Source organism: Chiloscyllium punctatum, chromosome 7, assembly GCF_047496795.1.
Source record: "Chiloscyllium punctatum isolate Juve2018m chromosome 7, sChiPun1.3, whole genome shotgun sequence".
NCBI classification, from domain to species: domain Eukaryota; kingdom Metazoa; phylum Chordata; class Chondrichthyes; order Orectolobiformes; family Hemiscylliidae; genus Chiloscyllium; species Chiloscyllium punctatum.
The window spans coordinates 36,849,409-36,866,348 of record NC_092745.1 but is presented as its reverse complement, the minus strand read 5'-3'; the positions used below and the strand labels follow the sequence as shown (position 1 = coordinate 36,866,348).

General features: G+C 42.0%; 1 protein-coding gene across 1 annotated transcript in view; it reads left to right on the top strand.

The window, feature by feature from the left end:
* Positions 1 to 16,940, top strand: part of LOC140479588 (solute carrier family 53 member 1-like) — a 309,449-nt gene that overhangs the window by 239,570 nt on the left and 52,939 nt on the right. Inside the window, exon 10 of the mRNA XM_072573401.1 lies at positions 10,544 to 10,709. Coding sequence (XP_072429502.1) covers positions 10,544 to 10,709 — 166 coding nt within the window. The remainder of the gene's footprint in view (positions 1 to 10,543; positions 10,710 to 16,940) is intronic.

Genomic DNA, 16,940 nt, shown 5'->3' with positions numbered 1-16,940 from the left:
TAAAGGACTAGGTTTCCATAGCACCAGGTAGGGGGAAGGAAGATGATAATAAGATTAAATAGAAACTGGTGACCAGGCAATTACATGTTATTTGTCAGCACTAACCAGTCAAGGATCCCTGCAGAACCCTCAACAATGAGGGCAAGTGGATAATTTGTACATCAATTTGTTCTGAGCGTTGAAAAGTACTTAACAATTGTTTAAACTTTGTCTGGGCTGAGTTCCATAATGTACTGCTTTCAATCTTATTTTTACCAGGACTGAATCTGGTTGATGTAATGGCGCTATCATTTCTGTGCAATCATCATATACAACCATGCTGAGCTCACAAAATGGGTCAGCCAATGGAACTTAAGAGCAGCAAAGCAATTCATGATTTCCAAAGTATTTGTGAAGGATTAGACTTGCTTTATGTTAAAATACAGTGGCATTTCCATACTTTTATTGTGTGGCAAAGTAGCGTCCACTAACCTGAAGATCAAAAACAAAACCACTTGAAAAATTGTGCAAAAATTATTAAATATACTTTTATTTAGTGCAGTGGAAAACTGTTGTGCTTCGTTTATTTGGCTCGATGCAGTAGTGGTCAAGTAGCTGTCAAGTGTTTTAAAAAGACAACGATGTTGTGCTGAATTGATTTTTAAATGGTGTGAAGTAAAATTTGGCATATTGTTGTGTAACCGCAGGTCTTTTGTGATCCATTAAGTTTATGTAGCTCTTCTAAGGTAGTAAAGTTTCCCTCATGGAAGCATTATCAAACAAAATCTGATCCACATAAGGCGGTATGAGGACAGATAACCGAAAACTAGGTCAAAGCTATGTGTTAAAAAGAGTCTTAAAGGAGGAAAAAAATATTGTGAAGCCGTATTGCAAGAGAACTCCGGACCGTAGAACCTTGGTAGCTGAAGGCACAACTGTCAATGATAGGTCACTTAAGATTGGGGATGTTCAACTCACCAAAATTGGAAGAGCTCCGATGCCTTCGACAGTTACAGGTAGAGCTAAGATTACCAATATGGATAGGAGAGGCCCTAGAGGGATTTGGAAACAAGGAAGACAAGTTTAAAATCACTCTTAAATCAGAAGTCAGTGTTGATCAACGTGCACTAGACATGATGGACAAACCGGACTCGGCATAAGTTAGGACTTGGGCGGCAGAGTTTTGAATGAGCTTTAAGTTTACAGAAGGTGGAACATCAGAGATCAGCCCTAAACGTATTAGAATAGACAACTCGAGAGATAAAAAAGGACCTGGGTGAGGGTTTCAGCGATAGATGAGCGTGGCTGTAGAACTAAAATTAACTGTAGAGTAACTAGAACTGGATATAACCACTGTTTTCAAGGCACAGGAGGCCCAGTAAGTAACTGCTTTCACGGCTCAAAGCTGGACTTTGTTAATACCATGGTTATTTTTGATGTTGTTATGTTTAACATGCATCAAAGATTCAGAATGGGTTTATACAGCCCTGGGGAAATGCTTAATATTATAAATGCAAATTTGTTCCATTCAATGCATATTATGAATGTAAAATAGACTCTCTGCAATCATAATTTCTTGTTTGATTTCCTTAACTTATTAGAAATGTTTTAAATTTAATGGAGTTAGAATTGCCGGAGGTGGTGTACATTCAAAATGAAGCAAGGTCCTCCACAAGGTATACTGCACCCGAAGGAAATGAAATGCAAGCTGCGTTTAGAGCTTCAATATATGCTGGAGACAGGGAATTTTCATCCTGTGACTTCTGGTGGAACTGAGATATGTGATATGTGAGAAATGAGATATGTGCATGTTCCTGCCTGTAGTAACGTACTTCTTAGTATTGATCCTCTCACCCTCCAATCATTCATATTCTCTCCCTTTGTTCTTTCCCTCATGTTTTCGCTATTTTGTCCCATGCTATTCTGTTTGCCCGTATTTGTTATCTCCTGTACGTACTTCCCTTTTATTTCTCTCACTTTATCTAATCTAATTCTGTCTCCTTACTCCTCTTTGTAATCTTTTTCACTCATTCCCCTCTTCTGTTGCACTTTAATATCCCTCCTCTTTCCTTCCTATGGTGATCTGCTCCATTAACACACTAATAATGCCTAGCAGATTGCACTAGCTCATGGTTTTAGTTCTAACCCACATTGTTTCTCCGTCTCTTCAATTGCCACTCTAAACAGCAGAATAAAACTTAACATGGGTTGTGCTTCAATTGCTAACTGTGTTGGGGAATGTTGCAGTCTGTATAGAAAACATTTTTTCCTGCTTTTTGTCCTCAACCCTCATCTCTGTTTCTATCAATAATCCTATCCATTTAAATTGGCAAAAGCTTTTATTAAAATACCCCTCTACCTTATTTATTTTAGGGTGAACAGAATAAAGTGGTCACTGTGCATATAAAATAGAGTTTCCAGCTTGGGTTGAGTATATTTCAGGGGGTTTCTTCACATAATGTCCTTTCTGCTGCCTCCCTCGGCAAGCAGTCTTTATTCATCATCTTCAATATTTTTATAACAGATACATAACCGTGTTTAAAAAAAAATGGGGAAAGAAATTACTTTCCTTGAAGATCCAGTGTCTACTGTTCTTTTCCATCCTTGCCCCTTCCTGGGTGTTTTTACTTGCAGACTTTTATGTCAAGAGAATCCAGATCATCCAGGCGGGTAGGTGATCCAAGTATTAAACCTGGCCTTTGTTCCAAAACGTTAACTGCAAACCTGAGAAATTGCACTCCTTTAGCTGTTTTTTGTGGGCTTATCCATTTTGATCAGGATCTGCCAGTGCCAGTAATCTGCAGTACATTTTCACAAGACTATTCTTGTGGACTGCTCTTGTGAAGAGGGATGTGCTGAAGGGAAATAAAAAGGATTGAGTGCTTTTTGTAATTAGTTTTCTGAAAGGCCACACTGGCAGCTGGCTGAGTGCAGAATTTTGAATAGATTGTAATAATGTACATTTACAAACAATGGCAAATGATTGACAGGCCTGTAATTGCATGAATTGAAAGCATTGTACCTTGCTAAAATAGCGCACATTCCACAAAAGCTACTGAGCATTTTTATGTGCTTCAGTAATGCATTTAGCCAGTGATAGATTATGAAGAAAAAGCAACAAACATCTAAACAGTTGCGTTATCCTTGTAGTTGAAGTAATGTTAATTTTCCACTGAAGTAGCAGTTGTTGAATTGCAGTTCCAAAGAGCAGTCATTTTGTTTTAATCTCCCAGTTTTTGTCACCATCTCTGTTGAAGACTCATCAGTAGAGTACAATTTTACCATTTGCTGATAAGCCAAATGGCGTGAGGTCATGGAATAAGTTTGACATGGTGTCTGCCACAATCAGTGTGCATGCATCCAGTAGCCCTCTGAGTCAGAGCTCCAGAGGTACCCTGAAGCATAGATCCTCCTTGGCAAAACAGAAAATCAACCAGCTGAATAAATTCCCTTCACGTAATAAGAAACCCAAAGCATGTCACAGGAGTTGATAATTTGGGGAAGGGATTTCATGAAGTTTTGTTTTTGAAGAAACTCTTATCCTGACATTTGATGTAAAATTGAAGTACTTGACGTGCTGTCATTCACACAGAACTGCACTTGGGTCCACTCATGATCAATCACAGCACTCCAGTTTATCCACTTGATATTCGGTTAAGAAATTCCGTTTTGAACTCTGCAGTTTTGATGAATTTAGCAGCTGATCTGTTGCATGTGTTTTTGAATTTCCTGGTGTCTTTCCTGCTAATCCATTGACATGAGATTCTCATAACACTATTATGAAAGCTGTGTGTGCTATTGAGCTACGTCTTAGCTCTGCTACAGTTAGTTGGAACTGTCCCTAACAACATTTTAGAAGTGCTTTGGAGTATTGGGATTTCAGGATGACAAAGCAAATATAAAATGATTTGATTTGCTGTTACTATTTTGTCCCCTGTAAGCGTTTTTGAGTATAGAAATTACAAGATGCTTCTAAGGAGTTCTCTTGAATCCTTGTCTTTCAACTGTTTGTCATTTGAAACTATCTGGAAATGGGGTCTATCTTTACCTTTAGTCAGAAATAAGTTTTGTTGAATCTATATGCCTATACACAAATATGTTTAAGTAAAAAGGGCCACTGCAATATACAATATTAGACGTAGTTATGTCACTGAAAGGGTACGCTAACATTGGAGGCAGTCCAGAGGAGGTTCCTTAAGCTGATACAAGTGTATGGAAGAACTGTCATATGAGGAGAGGTTGAGTAGATTGCATCTGTACTCATTGGAATACAGAAAAAATGAAAGACAACCTTATTGAAACATACACAATTCTTAAGGAGCTTATACGGTTCTTACAGAAAGCTTGTTTCCCATTATGGGAGAATCAAGGACCAGTGTCCTGCTCCAGAGACTGATGTACATAATCTTGGTTGATATTCCAGTGCAGTACTCTGGGAGTATTATACTGTCAAAGATGCCACTTTTTGGTTGAGTTGTTAGTTTGTGATCCAGTTTGCCTACACAAATGGTTGTAAAAATTTCCATGATAATTTTAAGGAAGAGAATGTATTATAAAAACGCAATTTAGTTGGTTGTTTATCGCATTGCTATATGTGAGATTTTGCCTTGTGTAAATTGTCTCTGATATTTCTCCGCACTGCAATACTGACCATCTTTCAAAAGCATTCATTGGCTGTGATGTACTTTGGTACATCCTGACGTTATGAAAGTTGCAACATGGATTCAAGCTGTCTCTTTCCAAATAGAATTGCCTAGCATATACATGGCTTCAAAAAGGAGTTAGATGTGGTTCTTTGGGCTAAAGAGATCAAGGAGAGTAAGCAGGAACAAGAGACTGGATCATATTGAATGGAGGAGCAGGCTCAAAGGGCTGAAATGGCTGACTCCTGCTCCTGTTGTCAATGTTTCTATTTTCTGTGTTTTATATCACTGAGTGGCAAGAGTGTTTGTTGATGAAATATAAGGTATTCTTTGCTCCACAATGCTGAGTTTGGGAATGAAGCTATTTCACTTTGGTCTTTGTAAGAATAGGCAAAAGACCACCAAACAACCAATCAACTCTTCAAGATGTCTCTTTGCTCACCAAAGAATGTAATTTTACTACCTTTCATTCCAGTCCAGCATATCCCAACCTTCTTATGAAATTTTACACTTGAAGGTATGACATTTGGAATGTACAAGGCATCACTTTTAAGCTCAGTGAAGTGAAGTGGCCGTAGTCCGAAAGGACCATAAGGCTGCTGTCTCATTAGAGAAAGATACCTGGTGGTGAGCTTAACCTGAGGGTCACCATGTCTCAGGTGAGGGGCAACTGACAAAGTGGGACCTTCTTGACCTCCATCAAATTCAGTCGTGATGAAACTGGGCCGGCTGTCTCAGAATCCAAAATGTTTCCTGCATTAAGGGAGGATGTCCCAACTAAGCAAGAGTGCTTGGAATATTTCCAGAGGTCATGAAATGCAGTTCTGTTTTCAGAGAGGTGATGAAGCACTATAGAGCAGTGCACAGAATACCATATAATATGGTCTAAAAGATGTGCCACATGCCTCGTAAATCTTTGTTTTTAAGTATTGTTCCCTTTTGCAACCCACTCAACAGTCCTACTGTGCCTGAATTATTTGCCATCTTTGCCTGCCTAAGTGAATGCGTTTCAAACATAATTCTTTGGCTGTGAAGTGCTTTAGGACATTCTGAGAACTTAGAGAAGTGCCCTTTTAACGCGTATCATTTTAAAGAAGCAAGCAATTTATGCACTGTAATGAAGTGTAACTGGACTCTATGGGCAAGTCATAAATGAAAACGAACAGTCTCTCGGAACCCCATATGAAAGCTTAGAACTTAGTTCTTTAATCCTTGCATTCTGTTTGCGCCGTTGGAAATTTAACAAAACTCATATCTCCATAGGGTAGTCAGATTGTACTTTGATTCACTATAGTTCACAGCCAGATTCATGGCACAGATCACAACAGGGAGGGATATCCGGTCAGGGAAGTATATAGTGATATTTTTCCCAGTATGACATCATTTTTGCTCTTAAAACAGAGTGAAATATAAGTTGCCTGTTTTTAGAATTCTGAAACTTTAAACAATCATTTACTTAAAATAGATTTTAGCTTTCCCATGTGAATCACAAACCATGAACAATACCAGAAATAGTCAGTAACCAGCAGCTCAGTGACCTCATCTAACAAGTTGCTGAACCATGTAACAAAAATAAATCTCAGCTTTGACCTGTGGTCAGTGTTCAGTTACCTGTTCTCAGCTTTGATCCGTGGTAGAGGTTTTGCAATTCAGGAAGTAACAGTTGAATAAACTTATCATTTCTGATCTTTGCTTGTCCAGAGACTGTCAAGTATCATACAGGAATCGTGGACACTTGGGCAGAATGCGATAGGTTAATGGGCATGAAAGGAACAGGCCCAATGGGGTGTCAAAGACATCAGCAGGGAAGAGGGAAAATAATTTTGTCTTTCACTAAATGTCAACTTGCCCTTCGAGGTCTTCAAAGCCAGCTTCCATCAATAGCACAGTGTAGCTGCAGCATAATTCATCCTCCTTTCAGGTTACACAAAAGCTAACTCAAACTTATAACATTTTTAAGGAGATAGATGAGATAGATGCAGGAAATATGTTTCCCCCTGGATGGGGCGCTCTTGATCAAGGAAGTCATGATTTGGAGATGCCAGTGTTGGACTGAGGTGTACAAAGTTAAAAATCACACAATACCAGATTATAGTCCAACAGATTTAATTGGATGCACTAGCTTTCGAAGTGCTGCACCTCAACCGCCTGATGAAGGAGCAGCGCTCTAAAAGCTAGTGCTTCCATATAAACCTGTTGGACTATGACCTGGTGTTGTGTGATTTTTAACTTTGATCAAGGAAATTACTCTTAGAATAGGGGGCAATCCATTAACAATGAGAACAGGAGGAATTTCTTCAGTCAGTGGGCAGTGAAGTTTGGAAATCCCTACCTAGCTCAGTAATTGAATATGCTGAAGTCAAGGGCCAATAGATTTCTAGGTGCTAATAACCAGTGTTCAATCTAATTTTCTTCCTATCCGTTGTGGTTCTGTTCGCCGAGCTGGGAATTTGTGTTGCAGACATTTCGTCCCCTGTCTAGGTGACATCCTCAGTGCTTGGGAGCCTCATGTGAAGCGCTTCTGTGATCTTTCCTCTGGCATTTATAGTGGTTTGAATCTGCCGCTTCCGGTTGTCAGTTCCAGCTGTCCATTGCAGTGGTCGGTATATTGGGTCCAGGTCGATGTGCTTATTGATTGAATCTGTGGATGAGTGCCATGCCTCTAGGAATTCCCTGCCTGTTCTCTGTTTGGCTTGTCCTATAATAGTAGCGTTGTCCCAGTCGAACTCATGTTGCTTGTCATCTGCGTGTGTGGCTACTAAGGATAGCTGGTCGTGTCGTTTCGTGGCTAGTTGGTGTTCATGGATGCGGATCGTTAGCTGTCTTCCTGTTTGTCCTATGTAGTGTTTTCTGCAGTCTTTGCATGGGATTTTGTACACTACATTGGTTTTGCTCATGCTGGGTATCAGGTCCTTCGTTCGGGTGAGATGTTGTCTGAGCGTGGCTGTTGGTTTGTGCGCTGTTATGAGTCCTAGTGGTCGCAGTAGTCTGGCTGTCAGTTCGGAAATGCTCTTGATGTATGGTAGTGTGGCTAGTCCTTTGGGATGCGGCATGTCCTCGTTCCGTTGTCTTTCCCTTAGGTATCTGTTGATGAAATTGCGCAGGTATCCGTTTTTGGTGAATACATTGTATAGGTGTTCTTCTTCCTCTTTTTGCAGTTCTGGTGTACTGCAGTGTGTTGTGGTCCTTTTGAATAGTGTCTTGATGCAACTTCTTTTGCGTGTGTTGGCGTGGTTGCTTTCGTAGTTCAGGACTTGGTCTGTGTGTGTGTGGCTTTCCTCTATACCTTTGTGGGGAATTCTCCGTTGGGTGTTCTCTGTACCATCACGTCTAGGAATGGGAGTTGGTTGTCCTTTTCTTCCTCTCTAGTGAATCAGATTCCTGTGAGTGTGGTGTTGATGATCCGGTGTGTGTTCTCTATTTCTGTGTTTTAAATGATTACAAAGGTGTCATCCACATATCTGACCCAAAGTTTGGGTTGATTTTGCAGTAAGACTGTTTGTTCTAATCTTTGCATTACCACTTCTGCTATGAGTCCAGAGATGGGTGAGCCCATGGGTGTGCCGTTGATTTGTTCATATATTTGGTTGTTGAATGTGAAGTGTGTTGTGAGGCACAGGTCCAGTAGTTTGAGTATGCCGTCTTTGTTGATTGGTTCAATGCCGTGTTGTCTGTTCTTGTATGTCCAGCAGGTTGGCTATTGTTTCTCTGGCTAGGGATTTGTCGATAGGGGTGAACAGTGCCGTTACATTGAGTGAGACCATAGTTTCTTCCTTGTCTATGTGTATATTTCTGATGATGTCCAAGAATTCCTGTGTTGACTGTATAGAGTGTCTGGATCCGCTGATCAGGTGTTTCAGTTTCTGCTGTAGTTCTTTAGCCAGTTTGTGTGATGGTGTCCCTGGTAGTGATACTATGGGTCTGAGTGGGATGTCTGGTTTGTGCACTTTAGGTAGTCCATAGAACCTGGGGGTGCTGTTGCTTTCAGGTTTCATTCTTTGTAGGTCAGACCTGGTTATCTGTCCATTTTTTTGTAGGTTCCTCAGTGTGTTGTTTATCCTATTGGTGAGCTGTGGGGTGGGGTCAAACTCCCTCTTTTGGTAGATGTTGGTATCTGCAAGTAGTTGTTGCGCTTTTTGGATGTAGTCTGCTTTGTCCAGGATGACCATCATTCTGCCTTTGTCTGCTGGTAGTATGATTATGTTCTTATCGTTTCTTAGTGATCTTAGTCCTTCCCTCTCCTTGGTGTTGAGATTGTGTGTTTGTCTTTTCCTTGTTATCAGAGGTACGATACTTTATCTTCTGTCAGTCCATTGCTCCTGAGAGTGCATTCTAGTGCTGCTAGGAAGTCTCCTGTCCTGGCGTCCCTGTGGTTGTAGTTGAGTCCCTTGGCCAGTATTGTTCTTTCCGTGTCTGTGAGCTGTCTGTGGGAGAGGTTTCTAACCCAGGACAACCAACTCCCATTCTTAGACGTGATGGTACAGAGAACACCAAACGGAGAATTCACCACAAAGGTATACAGGAAAACCACGCCCACAGACCAAGTCCTGAACTACGAAAGCAACCACGCCAACACACGCAAAAAAAGTTGCATCAAGACACTATTCAAAAGGACCACAACAACTGCTATACACCAGACCTGCAAAAAGAGGAAGAAGAACATCTATACAATGTATTCGCCAAAAATGGATACCCACGCAATTTCATCAACAGATGCCTAAGGGAAAGACAACGAAACGAGGACATGCCGCAATCCAAAGGACTAACCACACTACCATACATCAAGTGCATTTCCAAACTGACAGCCAGACTACTGCGACCACTAGGACTCATAACAGCACACAAACCAACAGCCGCTGGTTGATCACAGAAGCGCTTCACAGGAGGCTCCCAAGCACTGAGGATGTCACCTAGACAGGGGACGAAACGTCTGCAACACAAATTCCCAGCTCGGCGAACACAACCACAACAACGAGCACCCAAGCTACAAATCTTCTCACAAACTTTCTTCCTGAATGCCTGGGTCATTGATGTGCTTGTACTGCTGTAACGTTTGGAAGGGAAGTCAATCCCACAATTGACAAGGCAATGCCAATTGCCATGCATAGAACCTTGGAGAAGTTGCTCACGTATGCAATTGTGCAGCTTAAAAGTAAAGTTGCTAATGACATCAGGGGAAATGATAGTTTCGTAAACTGCTGTTAAGGTAGATTATCGATCATGATCTGGAATAGCAGAGCAGGCTAGGGAGAGTTGAATGGCCCACTCCTGCTCAATATCTTGCTCCAGTTTTTTGTTTTCCTCCATTACGTTCGTTCAGTTTCCCAGATCAGTTATCCATGTTTAGGTGATGTTCCAGTTTCATGTAGGAAATATGCAAACTTGGAACCAGCGGACAGAAGAAATTATCTGGATGGACTGGATTTAAATCCAGGTGCCAAATCTGAAAGGACAGTGTGCCACGCAAGTTTACCCCATACCCATATCAGTTTCTGTTTTTCTTTTTTTAAATATCCAGAAAGTACTCTCACACACAACTGAACTTTTTTTTTCTTCCCTTCCCTTCACCCAAGGACTTTTTTTTTCATATATTAACCACCACCAGTAAATCACTCAGGTTCTCCCATCAATGAATTTATCAGTATATGTTTCATGAGTGAACTCAACCATTTCACTTGTGACTTATCCAAAAGTGATGTACGGATGGTTGTAATATAAATCTAGGCTGACGTTATTCATTACTTGTGAGCTAAATACTAAATTTCCTAAATCTGCTGATTTAGGAAAAGGAATTATGCTGTATACTTCAAACTTGTTGAGTAGTGACACAGATTGGCTTTCAATCATCTGATACCAAAGGTGGGGCAACCTCTGTATCTGTAAATTGTTGTTGATTGATGTTTTTTCTCTTGTCCCCACAGTTCAGAGTCTTCACAGCTCCATTCCACAAAGTAGAGTTTGCAGATTTTTGGCTGGCCGACCAGTTGAACAGCTTGGCTACGATCTTGATGGACCTGGAGTACATGATCTGCTTTTATAGCTTTGAACTGAACTGGAGCTTGAGTGAAGGGCTGCTCAATGCTCCAGGTAATACATCATGCTGAATAATTGCACTGAGGTTCAAAATCTGCATTGTTTCTGCTTCATATTTTCCACATCCAAAAGCTGTCCTGAAGTTGCAATTATTTTTTTTTAGATTTAACACTTCCAACACCTTGTCAAAAATAGATCTGGCGTGCTATGTTCAATTCTGGACATTGCACCTCCTTAAGGAGATATTGGCCTTAGAGGGAGTGAAGTGTACATTGTTCAGGATTATACTAAAGTTTAAAATTTTAGATTATTGATGTAAGCATCATAAATATGTCGTATTCACTTGACTTTAAAAAAAGATCTGATTGAGATCTTTCAAATGAAAAGAGATTCAGTTGTGTAGAAAGAAAGAAGCCATCCCTGCTGGTGGGGAAATCCAGACTAATGAGGCGCAGTCTTAATATTGGAATTAGACTATTTGCAATTGAAATTAGGAAATGCACACAAGATATCAGGAATTCTCTCCCAAAAGTCTGTGGATGCTGGGTCATTTGAAAGTTTCAAGATTAAGATCAGATATTTTTCAAAGATATAAAGCAAAACGGGTAATTGGAATCAAATTTAAGATTGACCTAACCTAATCATTTACAGAACTGGCTTGAGATGCTAAATAGCCTAGTCCTGTTTTTAGTGGTCTTGTGTACTCTGTATTTTGGAGCTGCTGAAACCAGCAAAGTTCCAGGTTTGATTCCATATCTTTCGTAAGGTAACTGATCTCAACTGGGGTGGTGAAGTTGGGATTAGGAAGCAACAAAAATTCACATTGGTTGCTGGAATTTGTTTAATAAATACAAAAGTAATTGATAGAAAACACTGTAGAATAGCTTAATTGGCACTCGCGTGAAGACTGTCTACTTGTCCAAAATGCCAACTGGCTAATCTCCCATTGCAGCTAAAACCAGGTGTGATCATCTTCATACAAGGGGAGGAGTAAATCTTTCTTTTTCCCTTTGTGTATTCCAGACATCAAATAAATAGTTGTTTATTAGTATCCCTCCGTTCTGTGCATAGTGAACCAATAAGGAATTGCTGAATGTCAGGGATGTTCTTCAAAATTTGTTGCATAGGTGTTGTTGTGTGCACCCTACTCATTCAAGTTTGAGGGCCCTTTGTTTTCATTTGACTGAATGCATGGTGACCTAAAGGGACCAACCTGGACTTGTCCAATACAGGAACTTCTGGGAGATTAGAGTGAGCAGTGATGCTCACCCATTTTGTAACTCAGCTGCATACATCTGTCTTATGTAAGTAGCAGTCGAGAGTGTGGTGCTGGAAAAGCACTGCAGGTCAAGCAGCATTTGAGGAGCAGGAAAATCGATGTTTCGGGCAAAAGCCCTTCATCAGGAATGAGGCTGGGAACCTCGGGGGTGGAGAGATAAATGGGAGAGGTGGAGCTGGGGAGAAGGTAATTGAGATTGCATTAGATGGGATGGGGGTGAGGGTAATCGTGATAGATCGGAGGGGAGGGCGGAGTGGATAGGTGGGAAGGAAGGTGGACAGATGGGGCAAGTCATGAGGATACTGCCGAGCTGGAAGGTTGAAACTGGGATAAGGTAGGGGAAATGAGAAAACTGGTGAAATCTACATTGATGCCATTGGGGTGGAGAGTCCCAAAACGAAAGATGAGTTCTTCCTCCAAGCGTCAGGTGGTAAGGGAGTGGCGATGGAGGGGACCCAGCACCTGCATATCCTTGGCGGAGTGGGAGGGGGAGTTGAAGTGTTCGGCCATGGGGCGGTTGGGTGCAGGTGTCCCGGAGATGTTCTCTGAAGCGCTCTGCGAGTAGGCATCCTGCCTCCCCGGTGTAGAGGAGACTGTATCGGGAGCAATGGATACAGTAAATGGCATGTGGAAGTGCAGGTGAAACTTTGATGGATGTGGAAGGCTCCTTTGGGGTCTTGGACGGAGGTGAGGGGGGAGGTGGGGACGCAGGCTTTGCAATTCTTGCGCTGGCAGGGGAAGGTGCCGGGAGGGGAGGATGGGTTGTTGGGGGGCGTGAACCTGACCAGGTAGTCTTGGAGGGAACGGTCTTTACAGAAAGCGGATGGGGTGGGGAGGGAAATATATGTGTGGTAGTGGGGTCCGTTTGTAGGTGGTGAAAATGGCGGAGGATGATACGATGCATCCGGAGGTTGGTGGGGTGGAAGGTGAGGACCAGAGTGGTTCTGGCCTTGTTGTGGTTGGAGGGGTGGGGTTCGAGGGCAGAGGTGCAGGAAGTGAATGAGATGCGCTGGAGGACGTCATCAACCACGTGGGAGGGGAAATTGTGATCTTTAAAGAAGGAGGCCACCTGGGGTGTTCAGTGGTGGAGATGGTCCTTCTAGGAGCAGATGTGGCGGAGGTGGAGGAATTGGGAATAAGGGATAGCATTTTTACAGGAGGCGGGGTGGGAGGAGATGTCGTCCAGGTAGCTATGGGAGTCTGTGAATTGTAGAAAACGTTGATTTTCCTGCTCCTTGAATGCTGCCTGACCTGCTGTGCTTTTCCTGCATCCACCCCTTCAACTCTAATCTCCAGCATCTGCAGTCCTCACTTTCGCCTTATGTAAGTAGTAAGCAATCCTTCATGTTGGAAAAGAGATGATGCAAGAATCTTTGGGGAAAAAGAGCAGCGTTAGTTGCTTAATTCATCTTTGCTTTAAAAATATTCCGCGTGAGGGGTTTCAATGATTTATTAACCAGTTTCAAATGAAAGAATTTGTGAATTGCAAGAACAAATTTTACTTGGTTGAATTGAAACAAAAAATGTTTTGATGTGTGAATGTCATCAACACATAATTATTTCATGCTTAGTTTATTTGACTGTTAACACAATTGTGAGAGCCAAGGGGATTTACATAATTACATGTGTGGTCAGATTTCAGACTGCTTCTAAAAGATCTTCAACTATCTATTGTGAAGAATGGTCACAATTGATTTTAGATATAAGCATCAGTTAACCTATTCCATTTAGAGTCATAGAGATGTACAGCATGGAAACAGACCCGTCCATGCCGACCAGATCTCCCAACCCAAGCTGGTCCCACCTGCCAGCACCCGGCCCATATCCCTCCAAACCCTTCCTGTTCACATACCCATTCAAATGCCTCTTAAATGTTGCAATTGTACCAGTCTCCACCACATCCTCTGGCAGCTCATTCCATATACGTACCACTCTCTGCGTGAAAAAGTTGCCCCTTAGGTCTCTTTTTTTATCTTTCCCCTCTCACCCTAAACCTCTGCCCTCTAGTTCTGGACTCCCCCACCCTAGGGAAAAGACTTTGTCTATTTATCCTATCCATGCCCCTCATGATTTTATAAACCTCTATAAGGTCACCCCTCAGCCTCCGACGCTCCAGGGAAAACAGCCCCAGCTTGTTCAGCCTCTCCCTGTAGCTCAGATCCTCCAACCCTGGCAACATCCTTGTAAATCTTTTCTGAACCCTTTCAAGTTTCACAACATCTTTCCAATAGGAAGGAGACCAGAATTCCATGCAATATTCCAACAGTGGCCCAACCTGCATAATGCATTCGAGCCTCAGGAATGTGATTAACACAAACTGTACTATGAATGTTTCACTGGAGCAACCCTCTATGTGGGTTAACTCTAAACCTAGTGACCCCTTGAATCCCTCAATCCTGGGACCAACTTTACCATTTAGCAGACTGCTGAATGCACCAAATATTAATATTGTGATATCCATGAAAATCAATGACCTTTTTGAGCAAGATATGATAGGGTGCTATGTGTCATGGAATTCTAGCCTAGTGTAATAGCATTTTTGGGTTGTTTTGGTGTTCTTTCCCTCGAGGTTTCACATCCTCTTTTTGGACCATAAGGCATAGGAGCAGAAATTAGGCCATTCAGCCCATCGAGTCTGCTCCACCATTCAATCATGCCTGATAGGTTTCTCAACCTCGTTTTCCCACTTTCTCCTTGTAACCTTTGATCCCCTTGGCAATCAAGAACTTATCTTTCTCTGTTTTAAATATACTCCATGACCTGGCCTCCACAGCCTTCTATGGCAATGAATTGGCAGATTCACACTCTTTGGCTAAAGAAGTTTCTCCTTATATCTCTTCTAAACGGTCATCCCTTTACTCTAAGGATGTGTCCCTGAGTCCTCATCCCTCCTGCCAATAGAAACATCTTCCCACCGACCACTCTGTCCAGGCCATTCAGTATTCTGTAAGTTCCAGTAGATCCCTACTCATCCTTCTAAACTCCATCGAGTATAGTTCCAGAGTCTTCGAACATTTCTCATACGTTCACTGTTGGGATCGTTCTCATGAACTTCCTCTGGACCCGATCGAGTGCCAATACATCTTTCCTGAGGTATGGTACTCGAAATGTGGTCTGACCAGAGCTTCACAAAGCCTCAGAAGTACTTCTCTGCTTTTGTATTCTAGTCCTTTCAAGATGAATTACAACATTGTATTTGCCTTCCTAAGTACCGACTCAACCTGCAAGTTTACCTTAAGAGAAAGCTGGACCAGGACTCCCAAATCCCTTCACACTTCAGATTTCTAAATTTTCTCCCCATTTAGAAAATAGTCCATACCTCTCTTCTTCCTAGCAAAGGGCATGACCTCACACTTTCCCACGTTGTATTTCAGCTTCCACATCTTTGCCTATTCTCCTAACCTGTCGAAATCTTTCTGCAGCCTCCCTGCCTCCTCAATACTACCCCTCCACATATCTTTGCATCATCTGCACGCTTAGCCAGAATGCCCTCAGTTCCTTCATCCAGATCATTAATGTATAAAGCAAAAAGTTGTGGTCCCAACACTGACCCTTATGCATCCTTCAAAGTTGTCACCCAAGTGGATAGGGTAGTTAAGAAAGCATATGGTGTTTTGGCTTTCATGAACAGGGGGATAGAGTTTAAGAGCCGCGAGGTTTTGCTACAGCTCTATAAGTCCCTGGGGAGACCACAATTGGAATATTGTGTCCAGTTCTGTTCGCCCTACTATAGAAAGGATATGGAGGCTTTGGAGTGGGTGCAAAGAAGGTTTACCAGATCCCTACTCATCCTTCTAAACTCCATCGAGAGGATGAATAGGGATGAATAGGGATCTGCTGCCTGGCCTGGAGCACTTGCTTTATGAAGGAAGGTTGAATAGGCCCGGATTTTCCTCTCTAGAGCGAAGGAGGAAGAGAGGAGACCTGAAGGAGATATACAAGATAACGAGGAATAAATAGAGTCAATCACCACAGATTTTTCCCCAGGGCAGGATTGACTGGTACGAGGGGTCATAGTTTTAAGATATTAGGAGAAAGGTTTGAGGAGACATCAGAGGTAGGTTCTTTACGCAGAGAGTTGTGAATGCATGGAATGCATTGCCAGCAGTGGTGGTGGAAGCAGAGACATTAGGGACATTTAAGCGACTGCTGGACATGCACATAGATAGCAGTGAGTTGAGGGGTACATAGGTTATGTTTTTATATTTTACATTAAACCTCGGCACAACATCGTGAACGAAAGGGCCTGTTCTTTGCTGTACTTTTCTATGTTTTATGTACCAGCTTCAATCCTGAGAAGGACCATTTTATCCCCATTCTCTGCCTTCTGCCAGACTCTCCTGCTCCTGGAATGCTGCCTGACCTGTGCTTTTCCAGTGCCACCCTTTTCAACTCTGACTCTCCAGCATCTGCAGTCCTCACTTTTTTCTTCTGCCAGACAGCCAATCTTCTATCCATGCTAGTGTCTTGCCTCTAACACCATGGGCCCTTATCTTACTCAGCAGCCTCCTCTCTGGCACCTTATCAAAGACCTTCTGGAAGTCCAGATAGGTAACGTCCGTTGGGTCTCCTTGATCTAACGCACTTGTTAACTCATCAAAGAGTACTAACAGATTTGCCACCTCTTTCTGTCAATTATTGCTTTCTCCGATTGTGTCTGAAGTGCTTTCTGCTGGAAAAGTATTCTGACCCCATTAGGTTTTAGTGATACCTGTTTTAGGGAGATTTACAGGGTCATTTGACAATAACATAATTCACCAAATCTGATTACCTGTCGATATAGTGGTCAAACAATTTTGGCTTTGATGTGTGCAACAGTCTTTTCAACTGGCACAGGAGGCTGGTTGTAACCGGAAGACTTGCAGATAGGGTGTGAGGCAAGTATTTTCACGATTGGGTTAACTGTTCCATGTGTACAGGATGTTTTGTAATGGAAAGAGCAATTAGTTTCATTGCATATATTTTGAACTGAAGCATTTATGTATATTGGTTATTATTGAGACTAG